The sequence below is a fragment of the Equus przewalskii genome, chromosome 28 (genome assembly GCF_037783145.1).
Source record: "Equus przewalskii isolate Varuska chromosome 28, EquPr2, whole genome shotgun sequence".
NCBI lineage: Eukaryota > Metazoa > Chordata > Mammalia > Perissodactyla > Equidae > Equus > Equus przewalskii.
The window spans coordinates 33,167,934-33,182,181 of NC_091858.1; the positions used below are offsets into that span (position 1 = coordinate 33,167,934).

The 14,248-nt window shown below is 40.1% G+C and overlaps 1 protein-coding gene across 16 annotated transcripts in view; it reads right to left on the reverse strand.

Moving 5' to 3' along the window:
- MCPH1 (microcephalin 1) overlaps positions 1-14,248 on the reverse strand; it is a 233,978-nt gene that overhangs the window by 199,304 nt on the left and 20,426 nt on the right. For all 16 annotated transcript variants that reach the window (XM_070598595.1, XM_070598597.1, XM_070598592.1 and 13 more), the window contains exons 4-5: positions 5,657-5,744; positions 2,284-2,398 (exon numbers count right to left, since the gene is read on the reverse strand). In XM_070598595.1, coding sequence (XP_070454696.1) covers positions 2,284-2,398; positions 5,657-5,744 — 203 coding nt within the window. The remainder of the gene's footprint in view (positions 1-2,283; positions 2,399-5,656; positions 5,745-14,248) is intronic.

Sequence of the window (14,248 nt, forward strand, 5' to 3'; positions counted from 1 at the left end):
AGAGGATGTGGCAGATTATAAAAAACATTAAGTATAGCATTTTATCCTAAATACTTTTTCCTTAGGATGACAATGAGGAATTTTAAGCCCACTTGACATCCAATTTACACTGTTCTGACTGAAGTATGGGAGACTGATGGATGGTAAGGACACAGTGCCTAGGGGGCCAGTTAAGGAACCGCTACATTGACTCAAGTGGGGGTGATGCAGGCTCGGAAGGAGAGAGCCAAGAAGGAGTCAAGCAATCATTTCAGAAGCAGGGTCTAAGAATCTGGATGGGTAGTCAGTGTCAGGCAGAAAGAGACGTCAAGGAGAACTCCATGTTTCTGTCTGGAGCATCCTGGCAGTCCAGATGGTTAGTGTGGGCTTGGTAGGGAGGGGCCAGCAGGGCACAAGAAGAGAAAAGACTCTCAGGCAACGGGATGACTGAGCACAAAAACAAATGATAAAGACAATGTTTTTGGAAAATTAACTGGCAGCACTGTGCAGGCAAACTGTTCTAGTCAATTATCTTGCATTATTATGACAGATTTAAAATAAAGCTGGAGGGGTCAGCCCAGTGGCGTAATATTAAGTTCATATGCTCTGCTTCAAAGGCCCGGGTTTCATAGGTCCAGATCCTGGGTGCGGACCTACACACTGTTCATCAAGCCATGCTGTGGCAGTGTCCTACATGCAAAATAGAGGAAGATAGGCACAGACGTTAGCTCAGTGACAATCTTCCTCAAGCAAAAAGAGGAAGATTAGCAACAGATGTTAGCTGAGGGCCAATCTCTTTGCAAAACAAACTAATAAAGCTTCATAATTCTACATGAATAATTTCAAAATACAGAGCAGATAATTTGCAACACAGTAACAGTGAATAAAACAAACAAACAAATAGAGGAATGAATGCTTCCTATTTCTATACTATTCATTATATAGTTATCAAAATTGCTTATTTCTATCAGTGATGTGTCAGGATTGGTTTGAAATACTGCATTTAGAGGACAGTGAAAAAGGCAAAAAAAGAGAAATATCAGAAACACATAAAGTACTCTAGAGTTTCACGATGTTATTTTTCTAAATCATTAAAAGAATATACCTAGTAAAAAGCCAAACAATCCAATCAAAAAATGGGTGGAGGATCTGAATAGACATTTTACCAAAGAAGATATCCAGACAGCCAACAGGTACGTGAAAAGATACTCAACATCACTCATCTTCAGGGGAATGCAAATCTAAACCACAAAGAGATATCATCTCACACCTCTCAGAGTGGCTATTATCAAAAAGACAAGAAACGACAAGAGTCGGGAAGGATGTGGAGAAAAGGGAACCATCGCATATGGTTGGTGGGAATGTAAATTGGTGCAGTCACTGTGGAAAACAGTATGGAGGTTTCTTAAAAAATGAAAAGTAGAACTACCATATAATCCCACAATCCCACTTCTGGGTATTTATCCAAAGAAAAAAAAACACTGTTTGAAAAGATATATGCACCCCCACGTTCATCACAGCACTGTTTACAATAGCCAAGACATGGAAACCACCTAAGGGCCCAGTAATGAATGAATGGATAGAGAAAATGTCATTCAGCCATAAAAAAGGAAGGAAATCTTGCCATTTGCCACAACATGGATGGACCTGGAGGGCATTATGTTAAGTGAAAAGAGTCAGACAAAGAAAGACAAATACCATATGACCTCACTTATAATGGAATCTTAAAGAAAATAAAAACCACCTAAATTCATAGATGCAGAGAACAGACTTGGTTGGAGGATGGGGGAGAACTGGGCGAAAGGAGTCAAAAGGTGCAAACTTCTAGTTATAAAATAAGCAAGGCACGGGGACGGGGATGTAACGCACAGCACGGTGCCTGTAGTTAACAATACCGTATTAAATATTCCAAAGTTGCTAAGAGTACCTCTGAAAAGTCCTCATCACAAGAAAAACAAAGGAAAAAAGTTTCTAACTATGTATGGTGACAGACATTAACTAGACTTCTTGTGGTGATCATTTCACAATGTATACAAATATCAATTCACTATGTTGTACATCTGAAACTAATATGATGTTATATGTCAATTATATCTCAATTAAAAAAAAGACCGGGACCAGTTAGCCCAACTATATGGCCCTATAACGGCTGTAGTCAAGTTTTCCGCAGGCGACTTACATTTCATTTTCTCCTTCCTAGGCCAGAACTACTGCCGTCCCCCTTAGCTCTGTCAACCTGGATGCCGCTGGTTGTCTGGCAAATGAAAGTAGATGTACAAACACAAACATGGAGGGCTTGCTTACCTAGAGTTGTTTTTTGCTTTTGTAGCTCTTTAGCCATTTTCTCAAATTTCTTTTGCAGTCTCTTATCATTTTCTGGTGTTCTAGGAATAAAATCTTTGGGCTGCATACACTTATGCTGTGCAAAAAGGACATAAAAATTACGAATACAGTGATGCAATTGTGTAAGACAGGAAAAGAACCCTTTCACGTACATTTCTGACATCCTTTTTAACATCAACAATAAAACTTTCTTAAAGAGGTATTTTTTGTACTATATGTGAATTGGAAATATTTATTTTTTGTGCAATTGTAAAAATATGGACAGAATTTTAAAACTGAATAAAGGGCTACACATTAAGTAGCTATGTTTTCTGTGGCGTTTTCCAGATCCCTGCATTCTTAGTTTCCATGAAGGTTCTTAAAACAAAATTACTCTCTTTTTCCTCATTTCTGCTACTCTCATCTTATCTCTTCTCCCCTCAAAAAATCATGATATAGTAATAAAGCACAAAAGCAACTATTTTATAACTACCAAAGAAAAGAACCTTCATTTAATCTTGCCTTATTGCATTTAAATCACAGTAACTCCATTCAGCCAGTAAAAATCAAAAACTATGACTACACAAACAAAGTGTGACAAAATAAGGAAACCTCCAACACGTGAACCCAGGGCTGATATCCACAAGGAAGTCTGAGGTTAACTTTGTAATCTCCCCACCCTCTGATTAAAAGGGGGACATGTCTCTTTCAAACCAGCCTTCCCCACTTTCTCATTTTCAGAACTCCTCATTTGACCCAGCCACTCCCACAAATACAAAAACTGAATGTTACGTCCTCTTTACCTACTACCATTTCTACACCTGAGCGCTCTCTTAAGGACCTAAGAAAGACATGTCTTCTCTCTAGGCCTCATTTGGTTTTCAGTTTGAAGCCACCAGCCCAAACATGTTTACATGGGTACCCTGTCTAACTTCTTTTGTTCCAGTCTTAATGAAAGGACTTCTTCTAGCCATTCAAGGCTAATGCCTACACTTGTGTTCTTGATTTAGCATCCTGCCCTCTCAGTGAGTTATTCATTCATTTGTCATTTAACAAAGATGTTACCATGTGTCAGGCACTGCTCTGGAAACAAAGAGAGATCCTTGCTATTATGGGGCTTATACTCTATTAAGGAATGACAGAAAGAAATATAATAAATAAGTAAATGACACTGTATATGTATCAGGAGGGTTAATTCGAGCAGGCCTGGAATTGGCCTGAACCGTTTTTGCCAAAGCATGCAACGTACTAATTAACAGTATTTCTTTATAACTATGGGTCCATGGAGTTTGGGGCATTTGTACCCTCAAAGCACATCAACCTTGTCTGTTACTAGAGGGAGGGCTCTGTCATTGCGGGGGTGGAGGGTAACGTAGCGAGAACATGGGCACGTGACTAGCAGATTGTAAGAGGCTCCCCCAGGCACACCCTGGTCTCTAGATTATGAAGCACTGCTATTTGAGGTCCTGTGAATCTTCGTTAGTGACTGAACCCTATCTAACTGCTAACGTTGTTATAATATGTTAGAAAGGGGTAAGTACTATAGATGAAAAGGAGAAAGCAGGTGAGGGGAATCCAGACAGCTGGCATACTGGGAAGGAACTGCTAATGCAAATACACTAGTCAGGGGAGGTCTCACTGAGAAAGTAACCTGACACAAAGCCCTATGGAAGTTAGGAAACTAGTCATGTGGATTTTGGGGGGAAGCGTGTTACAGACAGAGGGAACAGATAATGCAATGGCTCTAAAATACAAATACGCTTGGTACGTCTAAAGAACAGCAAGCAAGAGGGTCAGGTTGGCAGCAGAAAGAGTGAGGGAGAGCGAAGCAGAGAACCTCTTCCAAGAACCCCAAATAATAAGGTCTGGAGTCATGTTTAATTTGCAGTTGCATTTCCAGGAGGAAAAGAAAGGGAATGTTTTTAGGCGTGAGTAAAAATTTAAATGGCAAAGTGTATGAGCAGTTATTATTTATGCTTCAGATTAGGAAAAATCAAAAAGATTAATAATATTCAGCATTGGTCAGAGTGTCGAGAAATAGGTACTCTTGCACTCTATTGGTGGAACTGGTAAAAATCAAAATGCATATCCATTTGACCCAGTAATTTCGTTTTTAGATAGTCCATTTGGAGAAATACACTCAAATATGTCACATAAACTACGTGCTTAGTAAAAACTGACAATGATCTAAGCACAAATCCAAGAACAATACATTCATATTACATATAATACAATGCGGAACAATGAAGCAGAGTTGTACGTACTAACATGAAATGGTCAAAGACACACCATTAAGTGAAGAAGAAAAAGCAACCTACCACACAACTCATGTAATTTAGTAGAACCTCATTCACGTAAAATGTGTGTGCATACACGTGTTGACGTATGTGTACGGAGACCATGGATTCACAGGGACCCAAGTCAAACTGCAAAGTGCTTATTTTGAGGGAAGGGAAATCAAGAGATGTTTGCTTTATTATTGATGTGTTTTTAAAATACTTTATTTTTAAAATGACAGACACAGCTCTCTCAGCGTATCACAGAGAGCCAAGAGACTGTTAAATGCTTTCTTTCACCTATAATCAGATGAGAAGATCTGGATGGAGACTGAATTAAGTTATCCATCACAGCACTGGCAAATTCTGGCTTGTCTGAGATGAAATATAATGGAGACACGTGGTTCACTATTTGCAGAAAATTTGGAGACATCCACAGGAATTTCTTCTTTAATCTATAGGAAATGTACAGTTTCTAGTCTGTCTAATTGAGTCCGGAGAAAGTCTGCAAATCTTCTCTCCAACAGGGATTCTCATGTGAAAATAAAGTGACCTGGACACGTCATAGTGAACTAGTTTACCCTCAGATAAAGAATCACAATGAAAACTCCTAAATAAATAAAAGCTGAAAAGGTTGTTCACATGTGAATTAGACCTCAAACGAAAGCAGTGTCTTTATAATTGTACAGCACATTTTCTGTACTAAGTAACTTTACAAACTTGGATATCTCTGATTCAGACTCTCAGATTTTCCAGCTAAAGAGAACAAATGCATTGTACCACAGACATAAAAAACTGAACTCTGAGGTAATTACCAGAGCACCTGAATGTTTGCTGGTCTCTTGGCAACTTTTAGTTTTCTCTTGGCCAACCATAGTCTCTTCCATTTCTTACAAATTACATAAAAGCATTCATAGAAAAAATAATCTCTATAACTTGTTAAAAATGCTATGTGAAAAAAAAATATCAATAGCAATACTTAAGACAACTCGAATATATTTCTAAAAGTTTTATTTTCTAGGAATCAAAAATAAATGAAATCATAACTGCCACTGTCTATACTGAAATCGTATACTTACTTTTTTTTTAATTAGGCTTGGTAAGTCTTCATTAGTATTAGCTGCAGGGAACAGGGATTCATCAATGTGTACGCCAGCTGTCCTGCATCTGTATAATTAAATTGAAGTAGTCTAATGAGTGTTTGTTTCTGTTGTAGTCACAAAGCATTAAATCTGCCCATGTGTCAGTAATTTAAGAAATCCATGCATAGGTCATTTTAATAGACATATCTTTTAAAATAAGCACATTTATTAACAAACGCAAAAGTCAATATAACTTCAACTTTCCAAAATCTTCTCTATATGGTCTTTTTAAAATACAAGAGTAGACGTGAGAGGAGGTAAAGGAAGTATCCTCTTTTACAACAATTTTAGATTTGCAATACACTTGAAAATGAGCAGTGCCTGGCACTTGTATGCCATTAAATGCATAATTTAAGGCTAAACAGGCCATAAAATGAGTAATTTAGACCTGGAAGGGTCCTAAAGAAATTAAAGCCAGAAAGCTTATCTTTCCACCAAAACTAGGTTCTCCTTTCTGTGTGTTTCTGTCAGAACACCACTACCACCCCCCGACCCTGCCCCAGGACTGTCTGCAATCGCAGCCACTCTTCACTGTGCCTTGTCCTTCCATAATCAGCTTGTTGTCACACCCTGCCATTTCTCCTCTTGCAATACCATTCACCTCCCTTCCTATCTTGGGAATCCTGCAACCATTACCTACTTCCAAGCATTCATTCATTCAAATCTAAACAATTACGATGGGGCGAGCCCGGTGGCGCAGTGGTTATTTGCGGTTAAGTTCGCAGGTTCCGCTTCTTGGCAGCCTGCGGTTCGCCGGTTCTGCTCCCGGGTTCGGACATGGCACCACTTGGCAAAAGCCATGCTGTGGTAGGCGGCCCATGTATAAAGTAGAGGAAGATGGGCACGGTTGTTAGCCCAGGGCCAGTCTTCCTCAGCAAAAAGAGGAGGATTGGCAGTAGTTAGCTCAGGGCTAATCTTCCTCAAAAAAATAAATAAATAAAATTTTAAAAAAATAAACAATTACAATGATTTTCTATATGATCTCCTTCTCTACAGTTTCTCCTCTTCTAATTCATTCACATAGTATCGAAATATTAATCTTAAAATATTCTACTCATCTCTCCCCAACCCAGATCAAAAATCTTCCATCACTGCTGTGCTTACAGAATAATCTCATTAATCTGTTGAGCATTTTTAAAATATGGCCCATAACCACATCTCTGACTATATTTCATAAGACTATCACTGTTCAACATCCACTTTACAACTGATAGTTAAAAATATAATTAGAGTGCCAAAAAATGGGGCAAACATATCCATATTGACATAGAAAGCTCTCTAAAATATATTAACAGTGAGAAGGAAATTTCAGGAACATGTGTGTATGGTATTCTATGGTGTTGTGGTAAAGTACCTCTCATTTTAAAACAAGTTTGGAAGATTACACACCAAACTGACAACAGTACTTATCACTAGGCCAGTCAATCTACAAGTATGGTCAGAGCCCCCTGGGGTCCCTGAAACTCTTTTGAGGGCATGGGAAGTCAAAGCCATTTTTATCATAATACGAAGACATTATTTGCCTTTTTCATTTCTCATTCTCTCATGAGAACATACGGGAGTTAAAGATAAAAGACATGCTATCCCAACACACAGAAGGCAGAGGCAAATGTGAGAATGTGACTGTCTTCTATGAAACCAGGCATGACACAGCATTATTCACAAGAGCCAAGATATGGAAACAAGCTAAGTGTCCAGCAATGGATGAATGGATAAAGAAAATGTGGTATATATACACAATGGAATATTATTCAGCCATAAAAAAGAATGAAATCTTGCCATTTGCGACAATATGGATGGAACTTGAGGGCATTATGCTAAGTGAAATAAGTTAGAGAAAGACAAATTCCATATGATGTCACTTACATACGAAATCTAATATATACATATACACACATGAGAAAAATAAGCCCATAGAGGAAGACAACAGATTGGTGGTTGCCACAGGCAGGAAGTGGAAGATGGGAGAAACGGGTGAATTGTTTCTGTGGGGTTTTTTTTTTTTTAGTTTAAAAAAATTGAATTAAAAAAAAAAAACCCATAATACTTCCACTATCCAAAATGAAAAAGTCAGCGTTAGAAAGAATACAGAAAAACTAAAACTCTCATACACTACTCATAGGACAATAAATTCATACAACCACTCTGGATAAATGACTTGGAAGAATATGAAAGGAGAACATGCACAAGCCCTAAGATCCAGCACTGAAGGCTTAGGCATGTACAAGAGAAATGCGTGCACACGTGTACCAAGAGACATTCACAAGAATATCTGGGGCTGCTGTATTTGGAATAGCCTAAAGCTGAAAACACCTCCAATGTCCATCAACAGAGGAAGGGATAAATTAATTGGGGTACATTCAAACAGCAACGAAAGTGAACTAACTTATAACTGCAAAAACAGGAATGAATCTCACCAATATAACACTGAGCTAAAGAAAGCAGTGGCAAAAAAAGTGCATGCTGTGTGACTCCATTTATACAAGGCTCAAGAACAGACAAAATCAATCTATGATTTCAGGAGTCAGATTAGGGGTTTCCTGGGGGAAACTGACCAGGAGGGGAGCTTCTGCAGTGCTAATAATGCTCTCCTTCTTGATTTGAGTGGTGGGTACGGGGTATGGCTTTGTGTCAATTTGTCATGCTCTACGCTTGGAAATTTTGCTTTATTTGCCTGTGTATTTCAGTAAGAGTTTTCATATAAAGTAAAAATGAAATCGGAAGCTGAGACTGCCCTGGCCATTTGGGTTCTTTGCGCCACTAAACAAAAAGGAGAGAATAAGCTGTGGTGACTGATCCTGATTACCAGGTGGACACTGGGCTGCTGCTACCCACTGGGAGTAAGCAGTACTCTGGCCAAGCCCCAGTCCACTCACTGGGTGTTTCCTAGTACTCACTCCCTAGCCCATAGGTAAGGGGAAAAAAAGGCATGAAAGAAATTTGCAAAAATGTAAAAATAAAAAATAAAATAAATTAAAAAAAACAATGTAACACAGTAATTGTAACAAGAGAACAACAACAAGGCAGAGCAGAAGCCAGAGCACAGTGATACTAGGAGTTAGGAAGAGCTTTCAGTCAGAGGCCACCACCAGACTAAATTCTGGTGCGGAAACAGGTTTGGAGGATGGAGAGCTTCCGTCTGGAAAAGAGCATGGACAAAAGCACAGCGAGTGAACGGCATGACAGCTTTGGGAAAACACACTCCACTTGGTGTGACTGAAGAGAATCAATGAGAGTTAGGAGGCTGGTGACAGAGAGATTGCGCAGGTCAACCAAGGGCTGTATTGGCCAAGCTCATGCACTTGGACGGCCCTCATCCTGTGGGCCCCAGGAAAGGTGAGGAGGGGCCCTGGACAGGTCACTCTGAGGGATGAGTTCCAGGACAGGGACACTGAGGGCAAGGAGACCAGGTTGGGCTGAAGATTTCAGCAAAGGCAGTGGGACTGGGTTGAGGATCCTGATGTGCAATATTCAGGGATAAAGATGGAAAGTTCTTAGTCTCTGTTAAAGGACTGAGCACATGCATTTTTCTCTATGTTCCCCAAAACTCTAATCAAATGACAGGAAAAGAAAACCACATAGAAGATCAACAGAAGTAAAGAGTAGGTAAGAGATGTCTGGGAAAGTGAAAAGCAAACTGTATTTCGAAAAAGAAGAAAACCTGACCCAGCACTTGGGGTGGGGGAGGAGTCATCCACAAGAAGCGGCATTCTCTCCTCAAACCTGGAGGCGACTCTGGCATATGGGGCCTGCGCGAGGCAAGCGTGGGTCTGAAAAGCAGCAGCTATGCTCCAACTGCCCAGACTCAGAGACGCTGCACCCCATTTGCTCCTGCCACCAAAGTGGAGGTGCCGGGTTAAGTTTTCAGGCGACCTGGACCAGACGTGCACCAGACTCAAGGACACCAGGCTGGGCTCAGATGGACAAGAAGTCTCACATGAAGGGAAATGTATTCGTGGTGCATTTTCAGATTCAGCTAAAAACAACTTTCACAGTCATAATGATGTAAACAAAAACCAGTGAAGTAATTTATCACTGAGATAAAGAGAGGAGAAGAATTGTGGGGGTGTACAAACAGCAGATGCACCTCATGGGGTGGGGTCCCCCAGAAGGTGATACTGGAAAGCTACAGTCTCACTTCCACACTAGAAAGTCACTAGACAATGTGGAACGCTGGATACATACGGAGGTAAGTACAGGCTAGAGAGATGGCTGCCTGAGTGGGAAGGCGTCACCTCTGAGGAGCAGGGCTTAGGGCAAAGGGCTAAGGAGGAACTACTGTTGTCACTACAACTACCAGTTGATTTTCTCTTTGCTGTGTGCATGTTGGGGAGAGGAGGGGTTCTCTTCAGGACACCACAGGATTAGGAAATAAGCATTCTGACTCAAAAGGTTCTGGTGTGCACAACGGGGAAAATAATGGCCCCATAAACCAAGACAGAAAATGAAGTTTAGAAGCAGTTAGAAAAGACAGCAAGTCCAGTTTTGGACCCACTGAAACCTACCTGCTGCGACTCATCTAGCAGGCAATTCCATGTGTAGGTCTGATGCTTAGAGGACATAGATAAAGAGATAGAGGATAAAGAGAGACAGATACACAAAATTCAAACCCCTCACCACGGCCCTGCAGGAGCAAGTCTCTGCCCATCTCAAAGCTCCCTCTCCTCACTAGGTTCCAGCCACTGACACTGAGATCTTCAAACACAATGGCATTCCCCTGTCTCAGGCCATGACCGTCTGTGCCTCAGAACACGTGTTCGCCAACTCACTCAATGACTAGCTCCTTTCTGCCTTTCTCTCCTCAGCTCAAGCGTTACTGACACCTCAGCTCCTTCCTTGTTCCCTTCAGAGGACTTATTGTAAGTTGCACTTTTAAAATTTTTCTTCACTAAAAAGTAAGTTCCATGAAGGCTGGGAATACGCCTGTCTGGTTACAACTGTAAGCTCAATGCCTGGCAGACAATAAGCACTCAAAAGATATTTTCAGAATGAGTAAATGTCATCATTGTAGAAAGAAAAACACTTGACCTCTTTATCTTATACTGTGCGCACACACACACACACCACACACTCCTACGCAAAATAACTCAACATTAGATCACAGAACTAAACACAAAAGCTGAAACTATAAAACTCCTAGAAGAAAATGGAAGAAAGAAATTCAAGATTTTGAAGTAGGCAAAGATATTCAGATAAGATATCAAAAACATAAAGCATAAAAGAAAAAATGAAAAACTGATCAAAATCAAAAATTTGTGTGCTTCAAAAACAATAAAGAAAATGAAAGTTAAGCCACAGAAAAAATATTTACAATAAGTATATCTGACCAAAAAAACTGGTATTCAGAATACACAAAAATCACTTACAACTCAATATTACGAAGTCAAAAACTCAATTTTTTAAAGTGGGCAAAAGAGTTAAACCAAAGACAATGCACAGTCTTATGCATATTACCTAATGCTCAGCACTAGGGAAATACAAATTAAAACCAGATGAGATTCTCACATTTATGGTTGATTTTTGATAAGGTTGCCAAGAAAATTCACTGGGGAAAGAATAGTCTTTCCAACAAACGGTGCTGGGACAACTGGGTATCAACATGAAAAAGAATGAAATTAGAGCCCTGCCTCACACCATACACAAAAACTAAATCAAAATGGATCAAAGACCTAAATGTACGAGATGAAAACGTAAAATTCTTAGAATATAGGAGAGAGAATCTTTGTGATCTTGGATTTGGCAATGGTTTCTTAACACCAAAAGCACAAGAAAAAATAAACAAAAATTAAACTGAACATCACCAAAACTAGAATCTTTTTGCTTGGACGCTTTTGCTTCTAACTGTTAAGGAATTGTAAAGAAATCCATAGAATGGGAGAAATATTGGCAAATCGTATATAGGATATGGATATATGTGATATATCCATTCAATGGACCATTATTTGATCATAAAAAGGAATGAAATTCTGATACATGCTCCAACATCAACAGATCTTGAAAACATTATGTTAAGTGAAGGAAGCCAGGCACAAAGACCACATGTTGTATGATTCCATTTATATGAAACGTCCAGAACAGGCAAATGCAGAGACAGAAAGCAGATCAGGGGTTGCCTTGGACTGGGGGGAGGAGAGGGTGATGTAAAGGTTTCATCCTGAGGTGATGAAACTGTTTTAAATGGATTGTGGTGATGGCTGCACAACTCTGTGAATATATTAAAAACCACAGGATTGTACACTTTAAGTGGGTGAGTTGTACGGTGTGTGAATTATATCCCAAAAAACTATTACTAAAACAATACCTGAGAGACCAGTACATATCCACTACAATAGCTAATATTAAAAAGACTGACAATTCCAAGTGTTAGTGAAGACATGGAGCAAACGGAACACTCATACACTACAGGTTTCCAGGAAGGTAAAATGATACAACCACCTTGAAAAGTAGTTTGGGTAATGACCAAACAGAAATGAAAATATACAAAGACACAAATGTGATTGTTCATAGCAACTTTACTCATAAAAACAAAAAACTGAAAACTACCCAAATGTTCATCAACAAGTGAATGGATAAACTGTGGTGCATCCACAGAATGAATACTACTCAGCTACAAAAAGAAATGAAATGATTGATATCTATATGACAACATGGATTAAGCTCAAAATCATGTTGAACAAAACAAGCCAGGCACAAAATAGCACATACTGTATGATTCTGTTTATGAGATCCCAGATTAGGCAAAGCTAATCTATAGCGACAGAAACCAGATAAGCAGTTGCCTTGTGATGGGGGTTGGGGGCAGGAAGCTGACTGTAAAAGGACACAAGGAAACTTTCAGGGTGATGAAAATTGCTCCAATTTTGATTGTGGTGGTGGTGATGGTGGTAACATGGGTATGTAAATTTGCCAAAAAATTAGTGCACTGTACACTTAAAATGGGTACATTTTATGTAAATTACATTTTTATAAAGTTGATTAAAAAACAACCACCCAAGCCTGCAGAAAGCCGCACAATTAAGGGATGGGCAGAATAATGGATCTAATGAAAGAGATGAACAGCAGGAAGGATGAAGAGAAAAAGGGGAGAAATGCTTCTTAGGAATGTATCTTTTTTAAAAAGGTCCTTAATTACCAATTTTTACCTTGAGCATCACTTAGTAGCTTCTCTTTATTCAAGCAAAACATCACCTATTTCCCACTGTCACAAGCAATAAAATAGCAAAAGGCAGGTGGCTGAGAAGCAGCCAGATAAAGATGTAGATGAACAGAACCGGGAGAATCCTATCATCATAAACATGAGATTAAATTTATAACCATCAGTGTAATAAAGTTCAGGCAGCTCCTGAGAAGCCTCACGCCAACCCAAGTGGGTAAAGTACTCTTGCTTCTATTTCACAAACGAGGAAATTGAAGCTCACAGAAGATGATTTGCCAAAGTTACAAAACTAGTAAGTATCCTCTACTAGTTAGTAGCTTAGGGAAAGACTTGAGTAAAATGGGTGTCTGACCCAGGTGATGTAGTTGTGGAAGATAAGTGCTGTCTCCTTTGAGACTAAGCATCCCAACAAGTTGTCTCTGAAGGGTAAGACAGAAAGCTGCATAGAGACACGCTCCCTGAATCCAATCCACTTGGGTCTAACTATGACTTTTCACGACAAAGAAATAGGTGGCCCTTGATGCTGGTAGTGTCATCCCATGCCTGCCAAGAACTTGTGCATTAGCATGCCTCGTAAAATACTGAAGCCACTACATTAAAACCCATGTTTACCAGGCACTCAATCAAAATCTACTGGATAAACAAAAAAGCTCACCAGCTGGATTTCTACTTTTCTTCAGAAATGTAAAATGATAACATTATTCCCCCATCTAGTGGTTAAGAAGAAAAGTGTTTCAAGAGATGCCCCTAAAAACAGAACCAACTTTCTGCCGTTCACTGTCTCACTGCTGCTGCTTAAGTGCCAACGGAAACAAGCAGCATGTGACATCCTTTCCTCTGGGGAACCCTGCCCGGGATGAGCTTTCTCCCTTGAGAGCCAAGGATACAGCACTTTCCCCCGAAGGTCTGCTGGGGACCACCTTCTCCCGTTCCAGGCTCAGGACCAGCCCTGGCTATCCCTGGACCAACTCGCCTGCTTATGTTAAACCCACTCAAGGTCACCACCTTATCTCCTAAACCCAGTAAGCCAATTCAGCCACAATGTATTAATCTATGGAAGGCACTAATGAGAGATAACGAACGAATGACATCTTTGTGAAGCTCCAGCCCTCAGGCACAAGATCCAGAGAGAAGAGTCCAAGTCACATACCTGCCCATAGCACAGGGAGGAACACGGGGGTCCTAGAGGTTCAGGTAACACACTCCATGAGCAGAGAGAAAAAGCAAGGAAGAATTTAAGCTGGGCTTGAGAGGGAGCCCCAACTGCGCTTGCAAATCAGATCGACGTGTTACAGGAGGAAACCAGGGCCCAGCAGTTGAGCAGCTAGTCCAGGGCTGCGCGCTACATTCCACAGCCTGGATCCGTGCTCCCA